We start from the raw sequence: 26,677 nt of genomic DNA, 5'->3' as shown, positions 1-26,677 counted from the left end.
GTCACCTCCTATCTCAGGGTTCTGCAAAACTGTGGACCTCCAGCTGTTGCAAAACTACAACTCCCAGCATGCCCGGACAGCCGTTGGCTGTCCGGGCATGCTGGGAGTTGTAGTTTTGCAACAGCTGGAGGTCCACAGAAGCTACGGATAGGGGATGAGTTGGTCTGATACATCCCTTCCCCGTTAACCTTGCATTGCTAAGCAGCTTTGCCATTCAGCAGTCTAGGAAAGCTGGATCAGAGCTAAAGATGACTCAAGGAACAGATATACAAACAGGAGATGCGTGTTTCCCTGTCCATGCCCCCCGCCCCCTCCTTGTTTCTGCCTCATCCCATCCAACATGTCCACTCATGAATGGCATCTTTCCGCCCAGTTTTAACCCTTTCCCAGTCTGGAGGAATTCTGGATTTTCTTCTCCTCGGAGACTTGGAAAGTTTTCAGTCATGGGCGGAAATCCAGACTTTATACTAGGTGGCAGGACGTGTATATATAGGTGCTTGACATAGATACTGGGGTCAAAACCAATGTAGTGCTCATCACGGCTCCTATAGGTTGCTCACCCAGCTTTTCTAGGCTCCTGAGTGATACATTTGCATACAGTACAGTCATACGTGTTATTAGTATAATGGGATAGATTTATCAAAACCTGTGCAGAGGAAAAGTTGCTGAGTTGCCCATAGCAACCAATCAGATGGCTTCTTTCATTTTCAGAGGCCTTTTCAAAAGTGAAAGCAGCGATCTGATTGGTTGCTATGGGCAACTCAGCAACTTCTCTGGACGGGTTTTGATAAATCTCCCCCCTATGAGTCTAAGAAGGCTCCAGTGGCTGTGAAATTCTGCGATGGTGAGCATATTGGTTAAAACTCAGCTTTCCCAGACACCCGAATGGTTAATTTATATGGTTGCACAGTGATACATCTAGGGTTCCCTTGTCAATGTAAAAGGAGTATTGAAAAAAAAGCATAGGAAGCATCTGCTGAATATGTAATTGCAGAAATATTGGCTGTCACCCAGCTTTTTTAGATTCCTGAATAGCAAATGTGTCCAGTTGTGTAGTGATCCTTATTTCCCTGTATAACAAATTGAGGAAAGGTAACAAAGAACTCCTGTTAGAAATGTAATAGCGGACATAGTGTTTGCCACCCAGCTTTCCTAGAAACAGATGTTTCCAGCTTTTCCAGATTCCTGAATAGCAAATTTGTCCAGTTGTGCAGCAGTCCCTTTTTCCCTGCAGAACAAATCTGGTTAGGCTAACAAAGAACTTCTGTTACAGATGTGATAGGGGCCATCTTGTTTGCCACCCAGCTTTCCTAGAAACAGATGTTTCCAGCTTTTCCAGATTCCTGAATAGCAAATTTGTCCAGTTGTGCAGCAGTCCCTTTTTCCCTGCAGAACAAATCTGGTTAGGCTAACAAAGAACTTCTGTTACAGATGTTATAGCGGCCATCTTGTTTGTCACCCAGCTTTCCAAAAAACAGATGTTTCCAGCTTTTCCAGATTCCCCAATAGCAAATTTGTCCAGTTGTGCAGCGATGCTTATTTCCCTATATAACAAATCTAGGACAGCTATTAGAGAATCCTGTTAGAGATGCGATAGCGGACATATTGCATGCCACCCAACTTTCCGAGAAACAGATGTTCCCAGCTTTTCCAGATTCCTCAATAGCAAATTTGTCCAGTTTTGTAGTGATTCTTTTTTCCCTGTGTATAATTAATCTGCAAAATCTAACAAAGAACTCCTGTTAGAGATGTGATAGCGGACATCTTGTTTGCCACCCAGCTTTCCGAGAAACAGATGTTCCCAGCTTTTCCAGTTTCCCGAATAGCAAATTTGTCCAGTCGTGCAGCGATCCTTTTTTCCCTATATAACAAATCTGGGAAAGCTATTAGAGAATCCTGTTAGAGATGGGATAGCGGACATATTGCATGCCACCCAACTTTCCAAGAAACAGATGTTCCCAGCTTTTCCAGATTCCTCAATAGCAAATTTGTCCAGTTTTGTAATGATTCCTTTTCCCCCCTGTATAATAAATCTGCAAAATCTAACAAAGAACTCCCGTTAGAGACGTGATAGCGGACATCTTGTTTGCCACCCAGCTTTCCGAGAAGCAGATATTCCCAGCTTTTCCAGATTCCCGAATAGCAAATTTGTCCAGTCGTGCAGCGATCCTTATTTCCCCATATAACAAATCTGGGAAAGCTATTAGAGAATCCTGTTAGAGATGTGATAGCGGACATATTGCATGCCACCCAGCTTTCCGAGAAGCAGATGTTCCTAGAAATGATGAACAGGATAGGACTAATAAATAACTTTCTTTTTTTTTTTCTTAAAGGGGAAGCGCCTTCTTAAAATCTGCATAAGGCACTGTCCATAGAGCGGTGATCCCCCAACCTGTGGCTCTGCAGGCGGTTGCACAACTACCACTCCCAGCATGCCCTGACAGCCGAAGGCTGTCAGGGCATGCTGGGAGTGGTAGTTTTGCAATCACTGGCATAGAGAATAATGAGTAAGATTGAGTGTACAGCAATCTGATCCCTGCACACACCTCCCTATGGTAAGCAGCCACTCCCTTACTCTCAGCTGGTGCGGGGACTCAGAAAACTTTCTATAGAAAGTACAAAGATCAAAGGTGTCGCGAATGAGATAGGAAGTGCTCAAGGTGCTCTGCAAAATGCTCTGCGAAAACAGAGCAAGCTTACATCCTAAAGCTCACGTGTAAGGACAGACACCCCCCAGGACTGGGTGACACTACCAGAGGGATCACACAAGGACATGAATGGGGAACCTTCTCGTCTGAGGTCATGTATTCCGTCAGTCAGGTAAGTGCCTTTTTTTCCCCCTGCACTGTCCCTTTAAGACTTTTGGGGGTACAGCCCACAGTAATGCATAATGTTTCCCATTGACCCATTGGTAACTCCATACAACCCTAGCTGTACCGCCTCGATACCACATCTTCCTTACATGTGTAAATGGCACTAGAATAGATGTCACCGACCCGAAACGCGTCGGCAGAACTTTACCCATTCCCTTTTATTGGAATGGAACTCAATGGACCATTACTTGATCTGGGATCACGTGACCCTTAGGCTAGGTTCAGACTACGGAATCTCCGGGCAGAAAATTTCCGCCCGGAGATTCCGAGTTCCGCCTGAATTAGTCGGCGCTAGGACCGCGCGGACACTGCAGTCTCCTATAGACTGCTATGTGTTCCGCTAGGATTTCAGCCTGAAGAAAGAGAAACCCCTTTCTTCAGGCGGAAATTTTCTAGCGGATTTTTCATCCGGATTTTCCGCTTCACAAATTCCGAAGTGTGAATTTGTGAACGGAAAACCATTCACTACACTATGCATTATAGTAAGCGGAATTTCTGACGGAAATTTCAAAGCGAAAATTCCGGCTGAAATTCCGTAGTCTGGACCTAACCTTAGCGTTGTATGACAGAATGTCCAATTCTCCCATAGATTTCCCATATGTGAGTGTAAAAATCCCACATCGTTTTTAACACTTTCACGGTCCATGATCAATGACAATCAGTGTTTCCCAACCAGTGTGCCTCCAGCTGTTGCAAAACTAAAACTCTCAGGATGCTAAGCAGCAGGTATCATGGTCTAGGCAGTGGATGGGAGACCAACAATGCTCAGAGTAGTGTTTCCCAATCAGTGTATCTCCAGCTGTTGCAAAACTACAACTCCCAGCATGCTAAGCAGCGGGTACCATGGTATAGGCAGTGGATGGGAGACCAACAACGCTCAAAGCAGTGTTTCCCAACCAGTGTGCCTCCAGCTGTTGCAAAACTACAACTCTCAACATGCTAAGCAGCAGGTACCATGGTCTAGGCAGTGGATGGAAGACCAAGAATGCTCAGAACAGTGTTTCCCAACCAGTGTATCTCCAGCTGTTGCAAAACTACAACTCTCAGCATGCTAAGCAGCAGGTACCGTGGTCTAGGCAGTGGATGGGAGACCAACAATGCTCAGAGCAGTGTTTCCCAACCAGTGTATCTCCAGCTGTTGCAAAACTACAACTCCCAGCATGCTAAGCAGCAGGTACCATGGTCTAGGCAGTGGATGGAAGACAAAGAATGCTCAGAGCAGTGTTTCCTAACCAGTGTGCCTCCAGCTGTTGCAAAACTACAACTCTCAGCATACTAAGCAGCAGGTACAATGGTCTAGGTAGTGGATAGGAGACCAACAATGCTCAGAGCAGTGTTTCCCAACCAGTGAATCTCCAGCTGTTGCAAAACTACAACTTCCAACATGCTAAGCAGCAGGTACAATGGTCTAGGTAGTGGATAGGAGACCAACAATGCTCAGAGCAGTGTTTCCCAACCAGTGTACCTCCAGCTGTTGCAAAACTACAACTTCCAGCATGCCCGGACAGCCTTCGGCTGTCCGGGCATGCTGGGAGTTGTAGTTTAGCAACAGCTGAAGGCATCCTGGTTGAAAAACACTATTCTATGGCCACTTTAATGTGACTTATAAACGCACGCCTTTATCTGTGCTCCAAGGGGGAACATGTGGGTAAGGGGACTACAAGTATCAGCACTTCCTGACGCTCTCCTCATTACGTTTAGCTCAACTGTTGTGTGGATTGATATTAGTTTTTCTGTATGTTCCTGATATAATTTTCACTATTCGTGGTGGTAACTTTTGTCTGTTGCGGTTACACCTTGGCCCTAAAAATTTACAAATGTATTGTAGACCCCAAATATGAAGACCGGGAGGGGATTTATCATGAGTAAGTAAGGTTTTGGGTTTACGTCATGTGTATTTTCCCCACATTAATCAAAAAAATTACAGTCTTCATAAATGGCAAAGTCATTTAGATATAGGCAAGTTTTAAGCGTTGTCCGGGCTGGCGTGGGATTGTACGAAAATCTGCATACCATTTTTTTAAGTCACAATTGATAAAATTGCCACTGGAAAAAGTGTACCATGCCACGCTACATTCAATTTGTTTTACATGAATAAGTCTCAATGCAATGCGTAAATACTTTGCAACTTTTTTTGACCTATTGCGCCAAAATGTGCAATTTTTTTTAAAGAAAAATAAATATAAGAAATACATTTCATAAATATATATATATATATATATATATATATATATATATATATATATATATATATATATAAAAGATGCATGGAGTTGGGGTGTTAGGTATAACCAAAGTTTTTCAACTTTCTAATAACCGTCATGTTCCTATTCCTCGCCATTTTCAAGATCTCTGATTGTTGTCGTTGAATGGGAACGATCTTGTTTACGTTAAGAAACTGGAATTAAAAAAAAAAAAATTCTCGGAAAGTGGAGATCACGAAAACGATAAAGAATTGTGACACCCAGTGTTTCACTAAGTTACAGAAGGATTTCTGCGCATCTAAGAGTATGTTCGCACGGCAGAATGTCCGTGTGGAATTCCGCATGAATATTCCGCACGGACATTCCGCAGCAGCAGAGTTCCATTGATTTCAACGGGATTCTGCTGCTCTGTTCACACGGCGGAATTTCCGTGACGAAATCCTGATTCCGGCGTCCACAAAAAACATGGAACCTGTTCAGTGTTTTTGTGGATTCCGTTTGGAAATGCATTGCTGTCTGTGGAATGTCCGCATTTCCGTGCGAACATTCCACAGTGTGAACATAGCCTGAAGCAGATGTTCGGTAAGGCTAATTTCCCATTGGTGTCGCAGATCCCGTCCAAAATACCGGACAAGAAAAATGTAGCAGGCAAGATAAAAAGTCTTGTAAATTTACGGAGACCTGACGCACCCCTGGGACCTGTCGGGCGCAATTGGTGCCCGGCGCGCAGCAGATCCGTCAACTGTTTTTTAGTTTGTTTTTTTGTTCTATTGATCCAATGACAGAGCAGATAAACGGAAAAAAAACAATGCAAATGTGAACCTAGCCTACATGTTCCCTCTGCTGAGCCTTGTTTGGGTCTTTTCCACCCTACAGATGGCTGCAGCCGTCAACCCCCACTCCCCACCACCTTCCCGCCTTGTTTCACCGCCATGATTTTGATCATCAGATTGTATTTACCCCCTGTTCAGTTAATAATCCCTTCTGTAAGGCTTATATACATTGTAGCCGCAGGGGAGAGACCTGTTGTTTACGCTCCTATTTAGCATCTGTATGAGATACCTAGGATTCCCAGAAACCCTTTGATGGTAAACAATGGGCATTGGGCAAATGGAGGAAATTGAATCCATTCAGACAAGTAAGGGTGCGTTCACACCACGGTTTTTCCATATGGGGACCGGATTTGGCTGGGGGATGGGAAAACCGGGCGCTCCCGTACCCCAGCTGGACCCGGCCCCTACCTCATTTATTTGAATGAGCTGACTGGTATACTTCAGCTTTAGGTCCGGTCACAAAACCGGATATGGGGCAAAAATGAGCCAACTGGAGCCAAATGAATGAGATGGGTCCGGGTCCGGCTGGGGTACGGGAGAGCCCGGTTTACCCATCCCCCAGCTGGATCCAGTCCCCATGTGGGAAAACCGTGGTGTGTACGCACCCTTACCAAACCCATGACATGAATAGATTATTCCTATACGTCTTACACTGTGACATCACTGCAAGTTTTTGTCAGGTAAGATACTATGACATCATAAAGAGCGTATCAGTCAATCAAGTTCTTGTGACATCACAAATGGGTTTTAATTTGGTTAAGCTACTGTGACATCACAGCCTGTCTGGTAAGTACAGATAAAATCCGGGGGAGATTTATCAGAACCTGTCCAAAGGAAAGGTAGGTTGCTGAGTTGCCCATAGCAACCAATCAGATCACTTCTTTCATTTTTCAGAGGCCTTTAGGCCTCTGAAAAATGAAAGAAGTGATCTGATTGGTTGCTATGGGAAAACTTTTCCTCTGGGAAGGTTTTGATAAATCTCCCCGATACTTTGTGTGTATATATATATATATATATATATATATATATGTACAAATTGAATCCCCCCCCCATGTACCACAATTGTCCTCAGGTTGTGTGTGGTATTGCAGCTTAGTTGCATTAAAGTGAATGGAGTTGTTATGCCACACACAACATTTTAACCCCGTAACGACGCAGGATGTATATTTACGACCCGTCGGTCCCGGCGCTCATCAACGGCCGGGACCCACAGCTAATACCACACATCGCCGATGGCGGCAATGTGCGGTATTAACCCTTTAGAAGCGGCGGTCGGTGAAAGTATCCCGGCTAGTCAGTCGGGCTGTTCGGGACCGCCGCGGTGAAATCGCGGCGTCCCAAACAGCTTACAGGACACTGGGAGGGCCCTTACCTGCCTCCTCGGTGTCCGATCGACGAATGACTGCTCCGTACCTGAGATCCAGGCAGGAGCAGACAAGCGCTGATAACACTGATCACAGGCGTGTTAATACACGCCAGTGATCAGCATAGGAGATCGGTGTGTGCAGTGTTATAGGTCCCTATGGGAGTATAAGAGATCAGTGTGTCCCTATGGGACCTATAACACTGCAAAAAAAAAAAAAATTGTTAATAAAGGTCATTTAACCCCTTCCCTAATAAAAGTTTGAATCACCCCCCTTTTCCCATAAAAAAATAAAACAGTGTAAATAAAAATAAACATATGTGGTATCGCCTCGTGCGTAAATGTCCGAACTATAAAAATATATCATTAATTAAACCGCATGGTCAATGGCGTACGCGCAAAAAAATTCCAAAGTCCAAAAAAGCGTATTTTGGTCACTTTTTATACCATTAAAAAATGAATAAAAAGTGATCAAAAAGTCCGATCAAAACAAAAATCATACCGATAAAAACTTCAGATCACGGCGCAAAAAATGAGCCCTCATACCGCCCTGTAAATGGAAAAATAAAAAAGTTATAGGGGTCAGAAGATGACATTTTTAAACGTATAAATTTTCCTGCATGTAGTTATGATTTTTTCCAGAAGTGCGACAAAATCAAACCTATATAAGTAGGGTATCATTTTAACCGTATGGACCTACAGAATAATGATAAGGTGTAATTTTTACCCAAATATGCACTGCGTAGAAACGGAAGCCCCCAAAAAGTTACAAAATGGCGGCCGTCACGCCCCCTCTCACAGACAAGAATGGAGGGGGCGTGGCGTGACGTCACGTCCCCAGTCCCGGAAACCCGGAGGTTTCCGAAACTAGAGACGCAGTCCCTGCATAGAATGCGGGTGCTGCAGGGAGATTGCGGGGGTCCCAGCAGCGGGCCCTCCGGGAACAGACATCTTATCCCCTATCCTTTGGATAGGGGATAAAATGTTTTTGCCCGGAATACCCCTTTTAAGGACAGCTGTAAATCTGACTTCATACTATGTTCAAATGTAACAGTGCCTCATGTACTCTGTATACATCAATATATGGTCAGAATGGAATGTTAGTGTATACCGCTGTGTAAGCATTTTGGGGTCTAATAGGCCCCCAGGAAACGTAACCAGATTGCAACAGCTTCCTCTATAAAGACATGTGCTGCTGATATAGTCCCTGCCAAGCTGGGTCCTGCAAAATAACAGTATACTTTCTAAAATGGACTACCTAGGGCAGTGTTTTCCAAACCGTGTGTCTCCAGCTGTTGCAAAACTACAACTCCCAGCATGCCCGGACAGCCCAAGGCTGTCCGGGCATGCTGGAAGTTGTAGTTTTGCAACAGCTGGAGACACAATGTTTGGAAAACTCTGCCCTTGTAGGCCATAAGCAGGATCACTAGTGGGCTGTGAGTGGAGCCATCAGAATCGACACTAACGTCTGCACGGCCATTAAAGGGGTACTCCGGAGGAAAGAAAAAATGTTTTCTAATCAACTGGTGGCAGAAAGTTATACAGATTTGTAAATTACTTCTATATAAAAAATCTTAATCCTCCCAGTACTTATCAGCTGATGTATGCTCCAGAGGAAGTTGTGTAGTTCTTTCCAGTCTGACCACAGTGCTCTCTGTTGACTCCTCTGTCTGTGTCAGGAACTGTCCAGAATACAAGCAAATCCCCATAGCAAACCTCTCCTGCTCTGGACAGTTCCTGACATGGACAGAGGTGTCAGCAGAGAGCACTGTGGTCAGACTGGAAAAAGTAACTTCCTGTGGAGCATACAGCAGCTGATCAGTACTGGAAGGGTTAAGATTTTTAAATAGAAGTAATTTACAAATCTGTTTAGTTTTCTGTGACCAGATGATTTGAAAACTTTTTTTTCTTTCTCCCTCTGGAGTACCCCCTCTTAAAGTGTACCTGTCGTCAACAAAAACTTTTGATATAAAGTAGGTAATACCATTATATGTATATTTGTAATATACATTGATAAAAAATTGTGTATATTTTTGGGTGAAAAAATGCTGTCCCTGAAGCTCTTGTCTGTGTGTCTCTATGATGAGTCCAAAAACAGGAAGTGAGGGCAGGACAAGCAGGGGTCGGTGCAGACTTCTGGCTTGTCAATCATCCTGATGTCTGAGTCAGGAGCATGTTATAGAGCCTCAGTGTACACTGTCCTGCTTTTTCTTACTGGCACAGAGCCCTGCTTGTCCTCCCTCACTTCCTGTATTTGGACTCCTCATAGAGACACACAGGCAATAGCTGCAGGGACAAAAATATACATATGTTTTAACCAATGTTTATTACAAATATACATATAATAGTATTATCTACATTATATAAAAAGTTTTTGTTGACGACAGGTACACTTTAAGCCCTGTTCCTATTGATGGCAATGCATTTCCGAGCTAATTTGATGGTAAATATTTTCTATTTGTAGTGTGTGTGTGTGTGTATGTATGTGTATATATATATATATATATATATATATATATATATATATACAGTGGTCCCTCGACATACGATGGTAATTTGTTCCAAACGAGCCATCATTTGTCAAATCGTATGTTGAGGGATTTGTGCAATGTAAAGTATAGGAAGCTGTACTCACCTGTCCCCACTGCTCGAGATGGTGTCCCCGCCGCTCCCGATGGTGATCCCGGCCTCCGCTGGGCTCTCCGCTGTCTTCTCCGGTCCTACGCTGTCTTCTCCGGTCCTCCGCTGTTTTCTCCGGTCCTCCGCTGTCTTCTCCGGTCCTCTTCTGTCTTCTCCGGTCCTCTTCTGTCTTCCGCAAGGCCTTACTGGGCCTGCGTAGCGACGTCATTACGCCGCTGCGTACGCCATTCCTATTGGATGACGTGCGCAGCAGCTTATTGACGTCATCGGAGAGGGCCGAGAAGACACCGGAAGACCAGCGCTGGACCCGGAGGGCACTCCGGAGCATCGTGGAGGGGTAAGTAATACTTACCGCACCACACGGGGAACATTAAGCTGCTATCCGGCAGCAGCTTAAGCATTTGGCGCTGCCGGATAGCACTTAATGCGATGGCACCGACATAAAAAAGCATCGTATGTCGATTTCATCATATGTCGGGGCCATCGTAGGTCGGGGGGTCACTGTGTATATATATATATGTATTAGTGTCTCTTACCAGAGAATAACATGAATAGAATAACCTATGATCTATTTGTGTCGAGGGTTTGTCTGTCTGAATGGATCCAATTTCCTCCATTTGCCCAATTCCTATTGTTTGCCCTAATTTCCATATCAAAGGGTTTCTGGGAATCCCAGGTATCTCATATAGATGCTAAATAGAAGTGTAAACACCAGGGGGGGTTATCAACTGAACAGGGGGTTGACGCAATCTGATACACAAAATCATGAAGGTGAGATTGGGTGTCTCCAGGTAGGATTGTGGTGGGGTCGGCTGCAGCCATCTATAGTGTAAAAAAGACCCAAGCAGAGCTCAGAAGGGGGAGCATTTAGTGTTTCCTAAACAGGGGACCTCCAGCTGTTGCAAAATTACAACTCCCAGCATGCTAAGCAGCAGGTATCATGGTCTAGAAAGTGGATGGGAGACCAAGAATGCTCAGAGCAGTGTTTCCCAACCAGGATGCCTCCAGCTGTTGCAAAACTACAACTCCCAGCATGCCCAGACAGCCAACGGCTGTCTGGGCATGCTAGGATTTGTAGTTTTGCAACAGCTGGAGGCACCCTGGTTGGGAATCACCGCCATAGAAAAAAAAGAAGCTTTAATGGTCTATTCACATGTACTGTATTCTGCGCAGATTTGATGCGCAGGATTTTCTGCTGCAGATTCCAAAGGAAAGTGAATGACTCAACACAGCTTGAAATCCTGCACATCAAATCTGCGCAGAATACTGTACGTGTGAATAGACCCTAAAGGGGTACTCCAGTGAAAAACATTTTTTTTTTAAATCAACTGGTGCCAGAACGTTAAACAGATTTGTAAACTACTTCTATTTAAACAATCTTAATCCTTCCAGTACTTATTAGCTGCCGTATGCTCTACAGGAAGTTCTTTTCTTTTTAAATTTCTTTTCTGTCTGACCACAGTGCTCTCTGCTGACTCCTCTGTCCATGTCAGGACCAAATCCCCATTGCAAACCTCTCCTGCTCTGAACAGTTTCTGACCTGGACAGAGGTGTCAGCAGAAAGCACTGTGGTCAGACAGAAAAAAAAAAAAAAAACACCCAACTTCCTGTGGAGCATACAGCAGCTGATAAGTACTGGAAGGATTAAGATTTTTAAATAGAAGTGAATTACAAATCTGTTTAACGTTCTGGCACCAGTTGATTTAAAAAAAAAAAAAAAAAGAAGTTTTTCACCAGAGTACCCCTTTAATTCTAAGGGTACGTTCACACATACGCAGAAATTCTGCGCAGGATTCTGTACGTGTGAACGTACCCTAACTAGTGTATCCTTGGTTATTGGATACAGTACTGGAATGAACTTTGTTATAAAGCTATCTCATCCCCCACCTCCCCAATTTACATGTTTATTCGGTAAGGAAAAGAGGAGATAAGTGGATGCCTCTGGCAGCCGCTTATCTCCCTGCAGATCGAGCTAAATAAAATCCATCATGGCCCTGGCACATTAGATTGTCAACATTTATCTACCGAGGGCGCTTTATACAGCCCAGACTCTTAGATCATCCATAATAATAAGTTTTATATCACTTTCCAATGTACTTTGTACTTTTCTCTCCTCTAGTTCTGTCTGTTCTGCAATAGGAATTCTTTTCTTCTGAGGCCTCGTCCACACAGCGGAATTTCCATGCGGAAATGGGATTCTGCGGCACCGTGCACACGGCAGAATTTCTGCGGCAGAGACCCCGGCACTGGAAATTCTTGATTCAAGCCGCCGCAGAAAGAATTGGCATGTCAATTCTTTCTGCCGAATCCACTCGGAAATGCATTGCCGTCTACGGAGCCGATGCACTTCCTCGGACAGAGTGGCGGTCCAGCCAAGATGCTAGAGAGAGTGTGATGGTGCAAGGGTTAAACGGGTACTCCCATGGAAACCTTTTTTTTTTTTTTTTTATCAACTGGTGCCAGAAAGTTAAACAGATTTGTAAATTACTTCTATTAAAAAATCTTAATCCTTCCAGTACTTTTTAGGGGCTATATACTACAGAAGAAATGCTTTTCTTTTTGGATTTCTCTGATGTCAAGACCACAGTGCTCTCTGCTGACATCTGCTGTCCATTTTTGCAACTATCCAGAGCAGGAGAAAATCCCCATAGAAAACATATGCTGCTCTGGACAGTTCCTAAAATGGACAGCAGAGGTCAGCAGAGAGCACTGTGGTCGTGACATCAGAGAAATCCAAAAAGAAAAGCATTTCTTCTGTAGTATACAGCCCCTAAAAAGTACTGGAAGGATTAAGATTTTTTATAGAAGTTATTTACAAATCTGTTTAACTTTCTGGCATCAGTTTATTTAAAAAAAAAAAAAAAAGTTTTCCAACGGGAGTACCCCTTTAAAGCCACCAGACCTCTGGGTATCCACTACTAGTCCCAGCAAGTCACCAAATTAAGCAATATATAGAGAGCAATGGGGTCCGGCACTAACGTAACTAGGGTAAGTCCGCTGTGGGAGTAAGCAGAGGTAGAAGCTTGCTGACAGTGGATATGTGGTGGCGTAATGTCCGTAGAAGTAGATGCCAACTATGCAAATAAAAAACATGGGACAGCACTCACCATCCAAGTAGACTTTATTTCCAAGCGTTCGGAGGCATCCGAAATTAACCCAGGTGGAGAGCACAGCCAGGACAGACTGTTTCACGCTATTAGCGCTTACTCAAGCCGGTGAACCACCTGGGTTCATTTCGGATGCCTCCGAACGCTTGGAAATAAAGTCTACTTGGATGGTGAGTGTTGTCCCGTGTTTTCTAAAGGCATATTAGTCACCAAATTAACCCTTTGATAAACGTGTTTCACCAGAGCTTCCTTCAGAAAGGTGAGTTCCTATATATAGAGATCAAAGACCAGAGCTGATAAATATAAACATTTAATCTGAGAAAAGGTATCACAGTGCTACGTATAAAATAAACAAATGACATACAGGTACAAAAATCCATAAAAGAGTTCAGCAAGACAAGTTCAGAAAACAAAAAGAAAAGTCCTTACAGCATAATGGTATAGCAGTCCTTGTGAGTGAGTCTCCAGCTGTATCTTAGGATGTCTTGTCAGCTTTTGCCACAGGCTTTGAATAGTCACTCTCATTAAAAAATGTTTTGCTATTGCGCTCCTTATGGTAAATAAAAAAGATTTCTAATATACTTTGGTTATAAAAGATTAAGTTTTCTATGTTTTATTTGTGCTTAAAAAAGCTCAAGAGCACATTTTCCCCCCATCTTATACACGGGAAGTGCAGCCTGGAGTGCTGAGGGGGGGTGTCCAGCCAACAGCATATGGCAGTTAAGTGTGAGAGGAGCTATGATTGGATGAGGCTGGACCCCCCCCCCCCCCCCCTCAGCACTCCAGGCTGCACTTTCTGTGTTTGGACCTCAGTCCTAAGTCTGTGTATAAGATGGGGAAAATGTGCTCTTGAGCTTTTTTAAGCACAAATAAAACATAGAAAACTTCATTTTTTAAACAAAGTATATTAGAAATATTTTTTATTTACCATAAGGAGTGCAATAGCAAAAATTAATTTTAATGAGAGTTACCCTTTAACAAAGCTTTGTCCAGTATCTCAGTTTTATAGTGTTTTTTTTTTTAGGAGGGAAAAGGGAATTCATGTGACCCCACAAAGTGTGTGGCGGGGGGGGGGGGGGGGGGGTACTGCCATCCCTCTCTCCTGCTCCCTTATCTTAGTTTGTTTTACGATGGCCAGAGTGCCTGACTTCAAAGGAGGTATAACACAGGCAGACAGACCCCCCAATAAAACTGGAATACACAAAAACAAATACACATTCTGAATGAACCCCGACCCATGTCTTAGATTACACATTATACACAAATACAATTATAATACACATGTATGATTCCATAATCCGGCCTTGGGCCTGACAGGGGCATTTTGACAACAATTCTGTGAAGGGAAGTTATCATTGTCTGTGATTTTATGTTATGAACCATAAGGTGATTTTAGAATTTACCTGTCATACAGTAATGGACATGCTTAGGAAGGATCTGTTCTTGTCTTGGGGCTAAATGGCTATGTTGTGAGATTACCATAGAGCTGAGGCTATCTTTTTGTGAACTGGTTATTTCCTGTTGGAGTTCGTTCGCTCAAACTACAAGTCCCATAATTCCTTGTTTGTGAGAGTGAGGTCACTTTTCATCCTCTCACACATCAGCCACCCCACCCATTGAAACACACCTGTGCTCCTTTACATCCAAAAATCACAGCAGAATTGCAAGACCACCATGAAACACAGGTACAGACACTATATTATGAACTACACTAACTTTATAGCCCATAAAAAAATACTGGAATACCCCTTTAAGTTCTTTAAACCCGTAAGTATGTCATGTGTACTTCCCCCACATATACAAAAGAGGTGCATGTGTGGTAACGGGGTGTGATGAGGGCAGATGTTGTTACCCTAGGGGCAGATGGCATTAACCCCTTGTATTTGTGATGCCAGGGTGTGGTTTATCCTCGATACCACCTGAAGGTATACGGCTGGATCCTGGGCTAGGCACGGGGGCAATAAAGACTCCAACGCCAAGTTACGGATAACGGTAGCTTTACTGAGGGTAGACAGATGGTAAAGTCTATACAGTTCAGCCAGGGCCCAAGGAGGTGACCAGCGACGCAGAGACCGGGCTTGCTGCGACTTGTAGTAGGACTGGACAATGTAATGCAGGCCATGCTGACTTGACAGATAACAGGGACTGACTTGACAGAAGACTGACAAAGCTGTGACTTTATCTTACTTGACTTTGAGGTCTCCAACACTCTGGACACAAACACTAGGCACAACTGACCTCAGCAAAGACTTATCTCCAACGAGCAAAAGAGAGAGAAGCTCCACCCAGGACTTATATGGGGGAGACTAGCAGGGAGCCCATAGGTCACCCTTGTGGTCACCTGGTCACTGGTACCTCCTGGGTAACAATCACATGACATATCACATGGTATAACTCTTAAAGCAACATTACATTTTATAATACATTACAATGCAGAACATATGTACAAGGTGGCCCAGAGGACACTGAAGGGAGGCTGCCGGACAGGGCAGCAAGGGTATGGGGTAACATCTCCCGTACTGGGCCACTACACATGTTCTTCATAATACAGTGGTCCCTCAACATACGATGGTAATCCGTTCCAAATGAACCATTGTTTGTCGAAACCATCGTATGTTGAGGGATCCGTGCAATGTAAAGTATAGGAAGCTGTACTCACCTGTCCCCGCCGCTCCGTACGGTCACCGCTGCCCTGGATGTCGCCCTCCATCGCTGTCACCGCTTCCCCGTGATGTCCCCGCCGCTCCGGAACGTCTCTGCTGGCCGGGAACGTCGCTCTCATGTCGCTGTCATCACGTCACTACGCACGCCGCTCCTATTGCATGACGGGACAGCGTGCGCGGCGACGTGATGACGACGATGGAGAGCGCTGGCGATGGAGGGGATCCCAAAGAGGACGCTCTGGAGCCCCAAGGACAGGTAAGAGACATCACCGGAGAACACGGGGCACCGTAAACGGCTATCCGGTGTTTGCTGTCAGCGCTGCCGGATAGCCGTTTATGCGATGGCCCCGAAATACAAAAGCATCGTATGTTGATGCTGCCTCTGAGAGGGCATCGCATGTTGAAATTATCGTATGTCGGGACCATCGTAGATCGGGGGGGGTCACTGTAGTAGCTTAGATGTAGACAAGTTGCTAAGTGGGGTCCGCCAAAAACCAATTATAAATTACCCCTTTGCCTTTTTATGGTAATTTTTTCACTTACATGTCCTACTGAAATCGGCTGATAAAATCCATGACCTCGGGTTCTGTAAAGGTGGGGTTTCCCCACTGCTGCTTTTGGGCACCTAAGACATAACCAGGATGTGGACAAAAACTAAAAATGATTATCCAGGAAAATAACTACATATATATATATATATATATATATATATATATATATATATATATATATATACACACCGTATTTACCGGCGTATAACACGCACTTTTTAGGCTAAAATTTTTAGCCTAAAGTCTATGTGCGTGTTATACGCCGATACACCCCCAGGAAAGAAATTCTCACCACTAGGCTGCAATGCTGGCTGTGTGGGACCGAGGACCGCACACTGGATACGAGGGGCTCACCTCGTGTTGTCGCGTGTGACGTCAGCAGGTGTTGAGGCTGGAAACACTGCACCTGAGTTGGCCTTGCAAAGGATGGACCGGACAGATGCTGGACTGGAATCACTGAAGTCTACAGAAGGTCACGGACACAATTTATAAATGGCGTTTCATAAATAGCGTTTATGCCAGTGGTTTGTACATGCAAGACTAGACACGTTTCAGGGTGATATAATGCAACCCTTTCCTCAGTAGTCATAAAATTTGCCAGCTAAATCATAGCTACGGGCAGGCTTGATTTCAACTGCATGAAGCTGCTGTAACCTGTGGCTCTGCCCTCATAGTGCCTCTATGACTCACTGGCATCTACGGTACATTAGAAGCCCATCGGTCAGCGCCGGGTAACTATACATTGCATCAGGTTATACAAGGATCAGATATTATACTGATTCAGGTCTTTTTGCAAATAGGTGTTTTTTTTTATTTTTTATTTTTTTGTGTGTTTAATAGACATTAAAGGAGTACTCCAGTTCAGAAAGTTTCTGTGCCGTCCTCCCTGGGCTTTTGGTGTATAAAACAACAAACAGTACCAAACCAGCCGCCATTCCCTTGCTGCCCTGGTATCGCCGCTTTAAAGAGTACCTGTCACCAAACTAAACTTTTAATATATTGTTCCTTATGCAATTCTAAGAAACTTTGCAATTTACTTGCTGTTAAAATTCTCAACCTTTTATATGTTTTTAATGTGATTGAAAAAACGGCCACTAGGTGGCTCTGTTTTGTTCCCTGCACAAGTCAAACAGTTAGTTTGGTCTCCTCCCCGCCTTGCAGGAGACCAAACTCAGGAAGTGGGTGTGGGGCATGGTGAGGCACAGCTCTCGCAGGCTTCAGAGATGTCACACCTGCTGGGGAACGCCCACTTTCTCCTGTCGGGAGCTTACACAATGTGAGCAAGGGGAAAGGTATGATACGCAGCTTTTTAAAGCTCAGAACATTTTGTTAAGGGCAGGAGGGGTTTAGAAAATATGGTTTGATGACAGGTTCTCTTTAATCCTCCGTTGCCGTCTTCTTCCTGGTTGCCGGTGGTCAACACGTCACACTGCGGCTGAGCCGCAGTGTGACGCGTTGACCACCGCCAACCAGGAAGAAGACCGCACCGGAGGACTGAAGCTGAGATACCGGGGCAGCAAAGGAGCACAGGCAGGCGAGTCCGGTTTGTTGTCTTCCTGCCCGTTCGGCGTGGAGAGAGGCTGCACATGCTGGGCAGTACAGTTGCTGAGGTATGGAACTCCCTAAGCGTTGGTACTGTAGCTCCCAGCATTTGCAGTGTCTTTTCATGCCAAGCTTGTAACCGATCGAAGAGATTACTAATATTTCGGTAAGTGAGTAATCCCACTTTATATACTACATGGTCTGTACAATGCTTAGGTAGGTGGTACATGTCATAGTAACATCCACATGATGCCAAGGTTTCCAGGAGAACATTGGCCATCAAACTGCCCCGGCCAACTTGTCTTCTTCCCATAGTGCATCCTGGTGCCATCTCTGCCCCCAGGTAAGTAAAACATAATCTGTCAGGCCAGACGTCTTCTTCTATTGCTCCAATACTCTTATACTCGTGGTAGATACTTTGGAATCTAGACAGGGGTCGTAATGGACGCTCTGACTAGTATATGGCTACACTGTCCCATACACAACAAGCTGCGATTCCCTGTTTGATTTCACTTCTTTCTAACACAGCCAGCAGGAACTTATTTAAAGGGTTTCTTCCAGTGAAAGACAAATGTTTTCAAATCAACTGATGCCAAAGAATTATACAGATTTGTAAATTACTTTTGTTTAAAAATCTTCATCCTTCCAGTACTTATCAGCTGCTTTATGCTCCACATGAAGTTGTGTAGTTTTTTTTCAAGTCTGACCACAGTGCTCTCTGCTGCCACCTCTGTGTCAGGAACTGTCCAGAGCAGAAGAGGTTTGCTATGGGTATTTGCTCCTGTTCTGGACAGTTCCTGACTGTGGCAGCAGAGAGCACTGTAGTCAGACTGGAAGGAACTACACAAATTCCTCTGTAGTATACAGAGGCTGATAAGTACGGGAAGGCTTAAAGGGGTTATCCAGGAAAAAACTTTTTTTTTATATATCAACTGGATCCAGAAAGTTAAACAGATTTGTAAATTACTTCTATTAAAACATCTTAATCCTTTCAGTACTTATGAGCTTCTGAAGTTAAGGTTGTTCTTTTCTGTCCAAGTGCTCTCTGATGACACGTGTCTCGGGAACCGCCAAGTTTAGAAGAGGTTTACTATGGGGATTTGCTTCTAAACTGGGCGGTTCCCGAGACACGTGTCATCAGAGAGCACTTAGACAGAAAAGAACAATCTTAACTTCAGAAGCTTATAAGTACTGAAAGGATTAAGATTTTTTAATAAAAGTAATTTACAAATCTGTTTAACTTTCTGGATCCAGTTGATATATAAAAAAATTTTTTTTCCTGGATAACCCCTTTAAGCAATTTTGCTACAGTAGTTTTTTCAGACATCCTAACCTTCCCTTCACACGCACGTCAATGAGCCTCAGGCGTCCATGTGTGTTTTTAACTGAAAATACACAAATAATGATAAAAAGTTTAAAACTTAAAACAAAAGATGATCGAGTTTACGTATACAGTTTTGGGTACCTGGAGGTTGGGAGGAGACAGGATGTAACTGCACATCTGTCTGATAAAGTCAAAATGTACTGAAGAACAGGAAATTGTCGTTTTTAACAAAGGCGATTTTTTAATCGTGGTTATGACAAACAAAAGTGCATTTTTTTATATTAAGAACAACCTGGGAGTAAACCATGACCCTGCCAAGTTGTATATGTAGAAATGTGAGGACACAAGCCTCCGATCACACAGCCATAGAATTAAAGGGGTACTCCGCCCCTGGCATCTTATCCCCTATCCAAAGTATAGGGGATAAGATGTTAGATCGCCGCGGTCCCGCTGCTGGGGACCCCGGGGATCGCTGCTGCGGCACCCCGCCATCATTACTGCACAGAGCGAGTTCGATCTGTGCGTAATGACGGGCGATACAGGGGCCGGAGCAGCGTGACGTCATGGCTCCGCCCCTCATGACATCACGGCCCGTCCCCTTAATGCAAGTCTATGGCAGGGGGGTGACGACCGCCACGCCCCCTCCCATAGACTTGTATTGACGGGGGCGGGACGTGACGTCACTAGGGGCGGAGCAGTGACGTAACGATGCTCCGGCCCCTGTATTGTCCGTCATTACGTGCAGAGCGATCTCGCTCTGCGCAGTAATGATGGCGGGGTGCTGCAGCGGCGATCCCCGGGGTCCCCAGCAGCGGGACCCTGGCGATCTGACATCTTATCCCCTATCCTTTGGATAGGGGATATGATGCCAGGGGCGGAGTACCCCTTTAAAGTGAATCTGTCAGCTCTATATCATGCTAAGAGCTAGTACAGTATATATATATGTGGAGGAGGAGAAACAACAATGACGCTCTTGTCCTCTTGTTCTGACATAGTAACATAGTTCATAAGGTTGAAAAAAGACCAGAGTCCATCAAGTTCAACCTATAACCCTAATAAGTCCCTACTGAGTTTAGTTGATCCAGAGGAAGGCAAAAAAAAAAAAAAAAAAACTCATACTTGAGGTAAAAATTCCTTCCCGACTCCAATATGGAGTCTGTTCTCTTCTCCCGACCTCTGTCCCCTGCACTAACTTTACTCTGCACCTGCCTTTAAGACAGTCGGGTGTTTACAACTCCCGGGCAATCTCTGCAGCCCAAGAGTAATGCAATCAGGAGGTGTACCGTAAGTCCCATAGAAGTGCATGGGACTTCAGACCCTAAAAAAAAAAAAAAAAAAAACACCCTCGCTATCCTGTGGATAGGGGATAAGTGTTATATAGCTACAGATGTCCTTTAAAGAGGTAGTGAAAATGCGTAAACCACGGAATATATTACTCATATAGTAAGCCATGGAAGGGGGGGGGGGGGGGATGATGTCATTGGACTAAAGAAGGCTTCTGTGAAGGTTGTGTTTCCTGACCACAATTTTTAATTAATTTGCAAAAATAATTTTGTCATATTTTCTCCTAGACATGGAAAGATCTCCCTCAATGATCTAGACCAGTGTTTTTGTGGCCCTCTAGATGTTGCAAAACTACAACTCCTAGCATGCCCGGACAGCCATTGGCTGTCCGGGCATGCTAGGAGTTATAGTTTTGCATCTGGACGGCCACAGTTTGGAAAGCACCAATCTAGACGAGAGGACCTGTTTTTAGGTTGCAAGCTAATGCCAAGACAATAGAATTTGGTGAGGGTAGACTTGTCCCCGAATCTTGCTACCATCACCAGGGTCCAACTATATGTAAACTCAACCATTCCATAAAAGTAGTAGACTTCCTCCTGATGCTGTTCAGATAGGCTAAATTTAAAGGGGTACTCCGTTGGAAACATCTTTAAACGCTATCCAACGGATAGGGGATAAGATGTTAGATCGCGGGGTTCCCGCCACTCGGGCCCCCTGCGATCTCCGGGCCGACAGCGGCGGCATACGGAACACGGACGCTTGCATCTTCCGCTTTCCTGACGTCACGCCACGCCCCCTCCATTCATGTCTATTGGAGGGGGCGTGACGGCTATCCTTTGGATAGGGGGATAAGATTTTTCCAACGGAGTACCCCATTAAGGATAACAAACATAAGGGGATACCTCCCAAAGGGATTGTCCATTGTGGAAAAGCTCTTTTGAACTGGTTCATTGCATTAAAGGGGTATTCCAGGAAAAAAAAAATTTTTTATATATCAACTGGTTCCAGAAAGTTAAACAGATTTGTAAATTACTTCTATTAAAAAAATCTTAATCCTTTCAGTACTTATGAGCTTCTGAAGTTAAGGTTGTTCTTTTCTGTCTAAGTAATCTCTGATGACACGTGTCTCGGGAAACGCCCAGTTTAGAAGCAAATTCCCATAGCAAACCTCTTCTAAACTGGGCGGTTCCCGAGACACGTGTCATCAGAGATTACTGAAGTACTGAAAGGATTAAGATTTTTTAATAGAAGTAATTTACAAATCTGTTTAACTTTCTGGAGCCAGTTGATATATAAAAAAAAAGTTTTTTCCTGGATAACCCCTTTAAAGGGGTTATCCAGGAATAGAAAAACACAGCTACGTTCTTTCAAAAACAGCTCCACGTCTGTCTCCAGGTTGAGTGTGGTATTTACACTTGGCTCCATTAACTTCAATGGAACTGAGCTGCAGAATCACACCCAACCTGGAGACAGACGGGGAGCTGTTTTTGAAAGAAAGTAGCTGTGTTTTTCTATTCCTGGGTAACCCTTATAGGCATTAGGTTGGCCATACACCATAAAGTTGGCCAAATTCACTGATTTTCTATGGGATCAGCCAACTAATGTATATAGCAGCCTCCTGACTGTCAACCCCTCACCCCGATAACAGCTATCAAGAAGGGTTGGGCTTGTTTTTGTCTGATTTTAATGTGTACAATCCAATGTTCTCGAAGAGATAAGCCAAAGGTGACTGATTATGGCTTTTATTTTATTTCTCTCTATTCTAAATACTTTCACACTCAGTGTGCATGTGTGTGAGGGGGATCGAAAGAGAAAGCGCAAGTCTCTGCCATCTGAGTTTACCACCACATCCTCCACATGGTTCACAGCAGGGTGAAGCTAGATGTGTGGTGGCCCAGTGCGGGAGGTGTTACCCCGGACCCTTGCTGCCCTTCCTGCAGTGTCCTCTGGGCCTCCCTTGCACTTGTTTCCCCCATGTACATATGTTTCACCAATTGTTGTATTATAAAATGTGTAAAGAGGTGTTATAACTTTAAGAAGGTTGTCATGTGATTGTTACCCATGAGGTATCAGTGACCACATGACCCAGGGGTGATCTATGGGCTCCCTGCTAGTCTCCCCCATATAAGTCCTGGGAGGGGCTAGCGCTCTCTTGCTACCTGCTGAGGTCCAGTGCAGTCGTGCTTGGTGTGTGTCCAGAATCATAGGAGGCCTCAAGTCCAGTCTGCAGCCACAAGAAAGCCACAGTCTCAGTATTATCAGTCATCAGTCAAGTCAAGTCTCTGAGTCACTGGTCACCTCCTTGGGCCCTGGCTGAACTGTATAGACTTTGCCATCTGTCTACCCTCAGTAAAGCTACCATTGTCCGTAACGTGGCCTCGGAGTCATTATTGCCCCCGTACCTAGCCCAGGATCCAGCGGTATACCGGCGGATGTTATTGAGGATAAACCACGCCCTGGCGTCACGGATACAAGGGGTTAATGCCATCTGCCCTTAGGGTATTTCCATCTGCCCTACATCACACACCCCACCACCACAGATGCCTATCTAGAAAAGGTGTAGTTGTGCTTGTAGTCCTCTTTTGTTAGTATGTGAAGACTGTATGAGAGGTGTTTGGTTTTACCCACTATTTCCTCTCTTCTCAGAAGTCTGGAAATACTGTGTTTAGAAACAGTAGAAGCTAGATGAGAAGACGCTGCACCCTTAGCAGACTAATCTACCATACAAAAAAGTACATATGAACCCATGAGATCCTTCAGGTCCCAGTGACCTCCATCGGACCCCACACAACCAGCCTTGGCCCCCTGACTTCTCCATGATGCAGAGTTACTCATCCCGTAAGGAAAAGCAGTTTACATTTTGAATTCCAGGATATTTGTGTCATTCATCTCCGTCAGGTCAAGGCAAACACAACCCGCCCGTCTAGAGCCGCGCTGCCGGAGTACGGTGCTTGGTGTTTGCTATAAACAGCTGTTCCGTGCCACACACATACAATTTGTGCACATGTAAACATAGGACATGTTATTGTCGCAGATCCCTGAGTGTGGTAAATGTCTGTTTAGAAGCACAAGGGAAGTGACCGCCACAAGCACTTCATGCATTGTCCCAGCACGAAGGCCACATATCCCACACTTGTAATAAGTAATAGATATTTCCGAAACTTTCAGCTGTAAATAGCAACAGACTTTTCTAATAATAGAGAAATAAAGATTGGGGGGAGATTTATCAAAACCTGTGCAAAGGAAACGTTGCTAAGTTGCCCATAGCAACCAATCAGATTGCTTCTTTCATTTTGCAGAGGCCTTGTTAAAAATGAAAGCAGCGATCTGATTGGTTGCTATGGGCAACTGGGCAACTTTTCCTCTGGACGGGTTTTGATAAATCTCCCCCATTTTTATTTTGCAGATGACTAATGTTTATGAAGGACCTGAGAGGGTTATACTCCAGAGCTGCAATCATAATTCTGCCAACTTCAGAAACAATTACATGAACAGGCGCACGGCTGACCCCAATGTAAAGGTCGCCCATACTGTAAGGTACACCGTGGCTGGTTCCATTCCAAATCGTGAGAGGGTCCCCTTAGCTGTCACTGTATGAAGGTGCTGTAGTTACCGGCATGCATGTGCTGATACCTGTAGCTGGCCCTGTTTATAGAAGGACTGAGTACAGTGATCCCTCAACTTACAATGGCCTCAACATACAATAGTTTCAACATATAATGGTCTTTTCTGGACCATTGTAAGTTGAAACCAGACTCAACATACAATGTACGGACAGTCCAGATCTGTGATACCTGTCAATGGCTGGAAGAACCGACCAATCAGAACGGGCATTTTACTGGTAAAGCCCCTGTATTACTGAAGTGTATGCCCTGACTGGTGTCTGGTAGCGCCCCCTACAGTACAGAAAGGTATTACATGTTCTGTACTCTTTACCTGTATTACTGAAGTGCATGCACTGACTGGTGTCTGGTAGCGCCCCCTACAGTACAGGGAGGTATTACATGTTCTGTACTCTTTACTTGTATTACTGAAGCGCATGCACTGACTGGTGTCTGGTAGCGCCCCCTACAGTACAGGGAGGTATTACATGTTCTGTACTCTTTACCTGTATCAGGATTAGCTGCTCCTTTGGACACCAGGTGAGGGCGGCTCCATTTTACTTTTTTAGGACACTGTGTGTACTGTACAGGACCCTGAAGAAGCTCCTGTCCTCTACATAGACCAGTGTTTCCCAACGAGGGTGCCTCCAGCTGTTGCAAAACTACAACTCCCAGCATGCCCGAACAGCCTTTGGCTGTCTGGGCATGCTGGGAGTTGTATTTTGCAACAGCTGGAGGCACCCTCATTGGGAAACACTGAAATAGACAGTGATTTACAGTTCCCAGCAGATCTTTATTGCTTTTATATGTAAGGATTTGCTTTATCTCTATTAGTTATCTACTTATTTTTCTTTAATCCTCACTTTTTCCTATTTTTGGATGACATTTTTTGTAGCTTCAGAACCAAATACCAGGTTTCCATAGAGTCATGATCTCAACATACAATGGTTTCAGCATACAATGGTTGTCCTGGAACCAATTAATATTGTAACTTGAGGGACCACTGTATATTGTTTAGTGATAAAGAATTTAAAGGGGAACTCCAATACGTTATATCTCATTCCCTATCCATGGGATAGGAGATAAGTGTCTGATTGAGGTGGGGTCCAACAGCTCCATGCCGGATTTCTGTTGTCCAATGCATAAAGCGGTGGTCAACATTCCCCTTTCATGTATCTCTATGGGAGAGCTGGAGATACACGAGCGCTGTTTCTCCGGCTCACCCATAGAGATACATGGAGGGGGCGTGTTGGCCACTGACATGGTGTTCTAAAAACGAAGCTTCAGAACACCAGGGTGCCGGGCCGGATATCATGGGGGGTCATCTCATCCCCTATTCTGTGGCTAGGGGATAAGATGTTATGTACGGGAGTTCCCCTTTAAATGGAAGGAATATTGATACGTCATTTTTATGTATTTTCCTTGAATGTATAATTTATTCTGTCTCCATCTTGTCTTAGGTGACTACGTTGATGAACAATACCTCTTGGCTGAACAGCTGCGATGTACATACGCCTCCCCGATCACGGACTCTGCTCCTGGTGGGCTACAGTCTCTTAATGCCCCTGGGGGTCATACTTAATGGGTTATCCCTGGTGGTGTTCCTGCGGTGGCTGCGGCCTCTCACCGTTGTCAGCATCTTCCTCTGTAACCTGGCCCTCAGCGACCTCCTCTTCTCCCTCTCACTGCCCTTAAGGATCTATTACTATGCCAATAACTACTGGCCGTTTGGGAAGTTCCTCTGTCGACTGGCTGGATCCATCTTCCACATCAACATGTATGGCAGTTGCCTATTTCTCTTCTGCATAAATGTAGACCGCTACTTGGCCATCGTCCACCCTCTACGTTTCCGTCACCTGCGCCGGCGCAAAGTGGCTCGTCTGACCTGTCTTGGCGTCTGGCTGATGATTGTGAGTGGGTCGGTTCCCGCCGCCCTTGCACACGACTCGAATGACTGCTGGGACGGAGAAGAGTGGATACCCCGTTGTTTTGAGGGACTTACGAGCTGGAATACTTCCTTGATGCCTTTGTTGTTGGTAGCTGAAGTTTTTGGATTTCTTTTGCCCCTTGTGACGGTTGTCTACGTCTCCTGCCACGTCTTCTGGGAACTATGTCGGGTATCCGAAGGGGGAGCACGCAGACACAGAAAAACTATCCGACTACTCGTCCTTAACCTTAGCATCTTCCTTTTTTGCTTCGTCCCCTATAACGCAACACTCGTGGCCTACGGGCTACTGCGAGCAGAACTTGTTACAGACTCGTGGAACTCCAAACCCTTATTGAAAAGAATTCTGTCGGTCACTGTCCTTCTAGCCAGTACCAACTGTGCCCTGGACCCCTTGGTCTATTACTTCAGCACCGAAGGGTTCCGTAACACGCTCAGTCGAATCGTAAGGAATAGCAAGGACATGGAAAAGAACGGACACACCTTGAAGAACAGTAAGGCCTCGGAGATCAAAAGCTTCGGAATTAGTCCAATGTCCAACAAAGAGCCTGAGATGAAAGAGAAGAAAGTCAACTTACTCCTTGATAAAACGGATCACGTCAATGGGAAACAGAAGAAAAATGTAATTCGGGAATCCGAGATCTAAGTCTGTATTCACAAGGAACGTTCGGATACTTAAAGGGGTACTCCGCTGCTCAGCGTTTGGAACAAACCGTTCCGAACGCTGGAGCCGGCACCAGTAGCTT

General features: G+C 44.7%; 1 protein-coding gene across 6 annotated transcripts; it reads left to right on the top strand.

Annotated features, from left to right (window-relative positions):
- Positions 1-745: 745 nt before the first annotated feature.
- On the top strand, positions 746-26,677 carry LPAR5 (lysophosphatidic acid receptor 5). Of its 6 annotated transcripts, XM_056529348.1 has the most exons (5): positions 746-844; positions 2,334-2,820; positions 23,031-23,222; positions 23,791-23,916; positions 25,447-26,677. In XM_056529348.1, the coding sequence occupies exons 4-5, from the start codon at positions 23,791-23,793 to the stop codon at positions 26,575-26,577; spliced, it is 1,257 nt and encodes a 418-aa protein (XP_056385323.1). In that variant the 5' UTR covers positions 746-844; positions 2,334-2,820; positions 23,031-23,222; the 3' UTR covers positions 26,578-26,677. The 6 variants fall into 6 exon arrangements, with proteins under 6 accessions (XP_056385323.1, XP_056385322.1, XP_056385327.1 ...); XM_056529347.1 differs by lacking the exon at positions 23,031-23,222; XM_056529352.1 differs by lacking the exon at positions 23,791-23,916.

This window comes from Hyla sarda, chromosome 7, assembly GCF_029499605.1.
Source record: "Hyla sarda isolate aHylSar1 chromosome 7, aHylSar1.hap1, whole genome shotgun sequence".
NCBI lineage: Eukaryota > Metazoa > Chordata > Amphibia > Anura > Hylidae > Hyla > Hyla sarda.
Note: the sequence above shows the minus strand (reverse complement) of the source record. Positions and strands in the feature narration are given on the sequence as shown.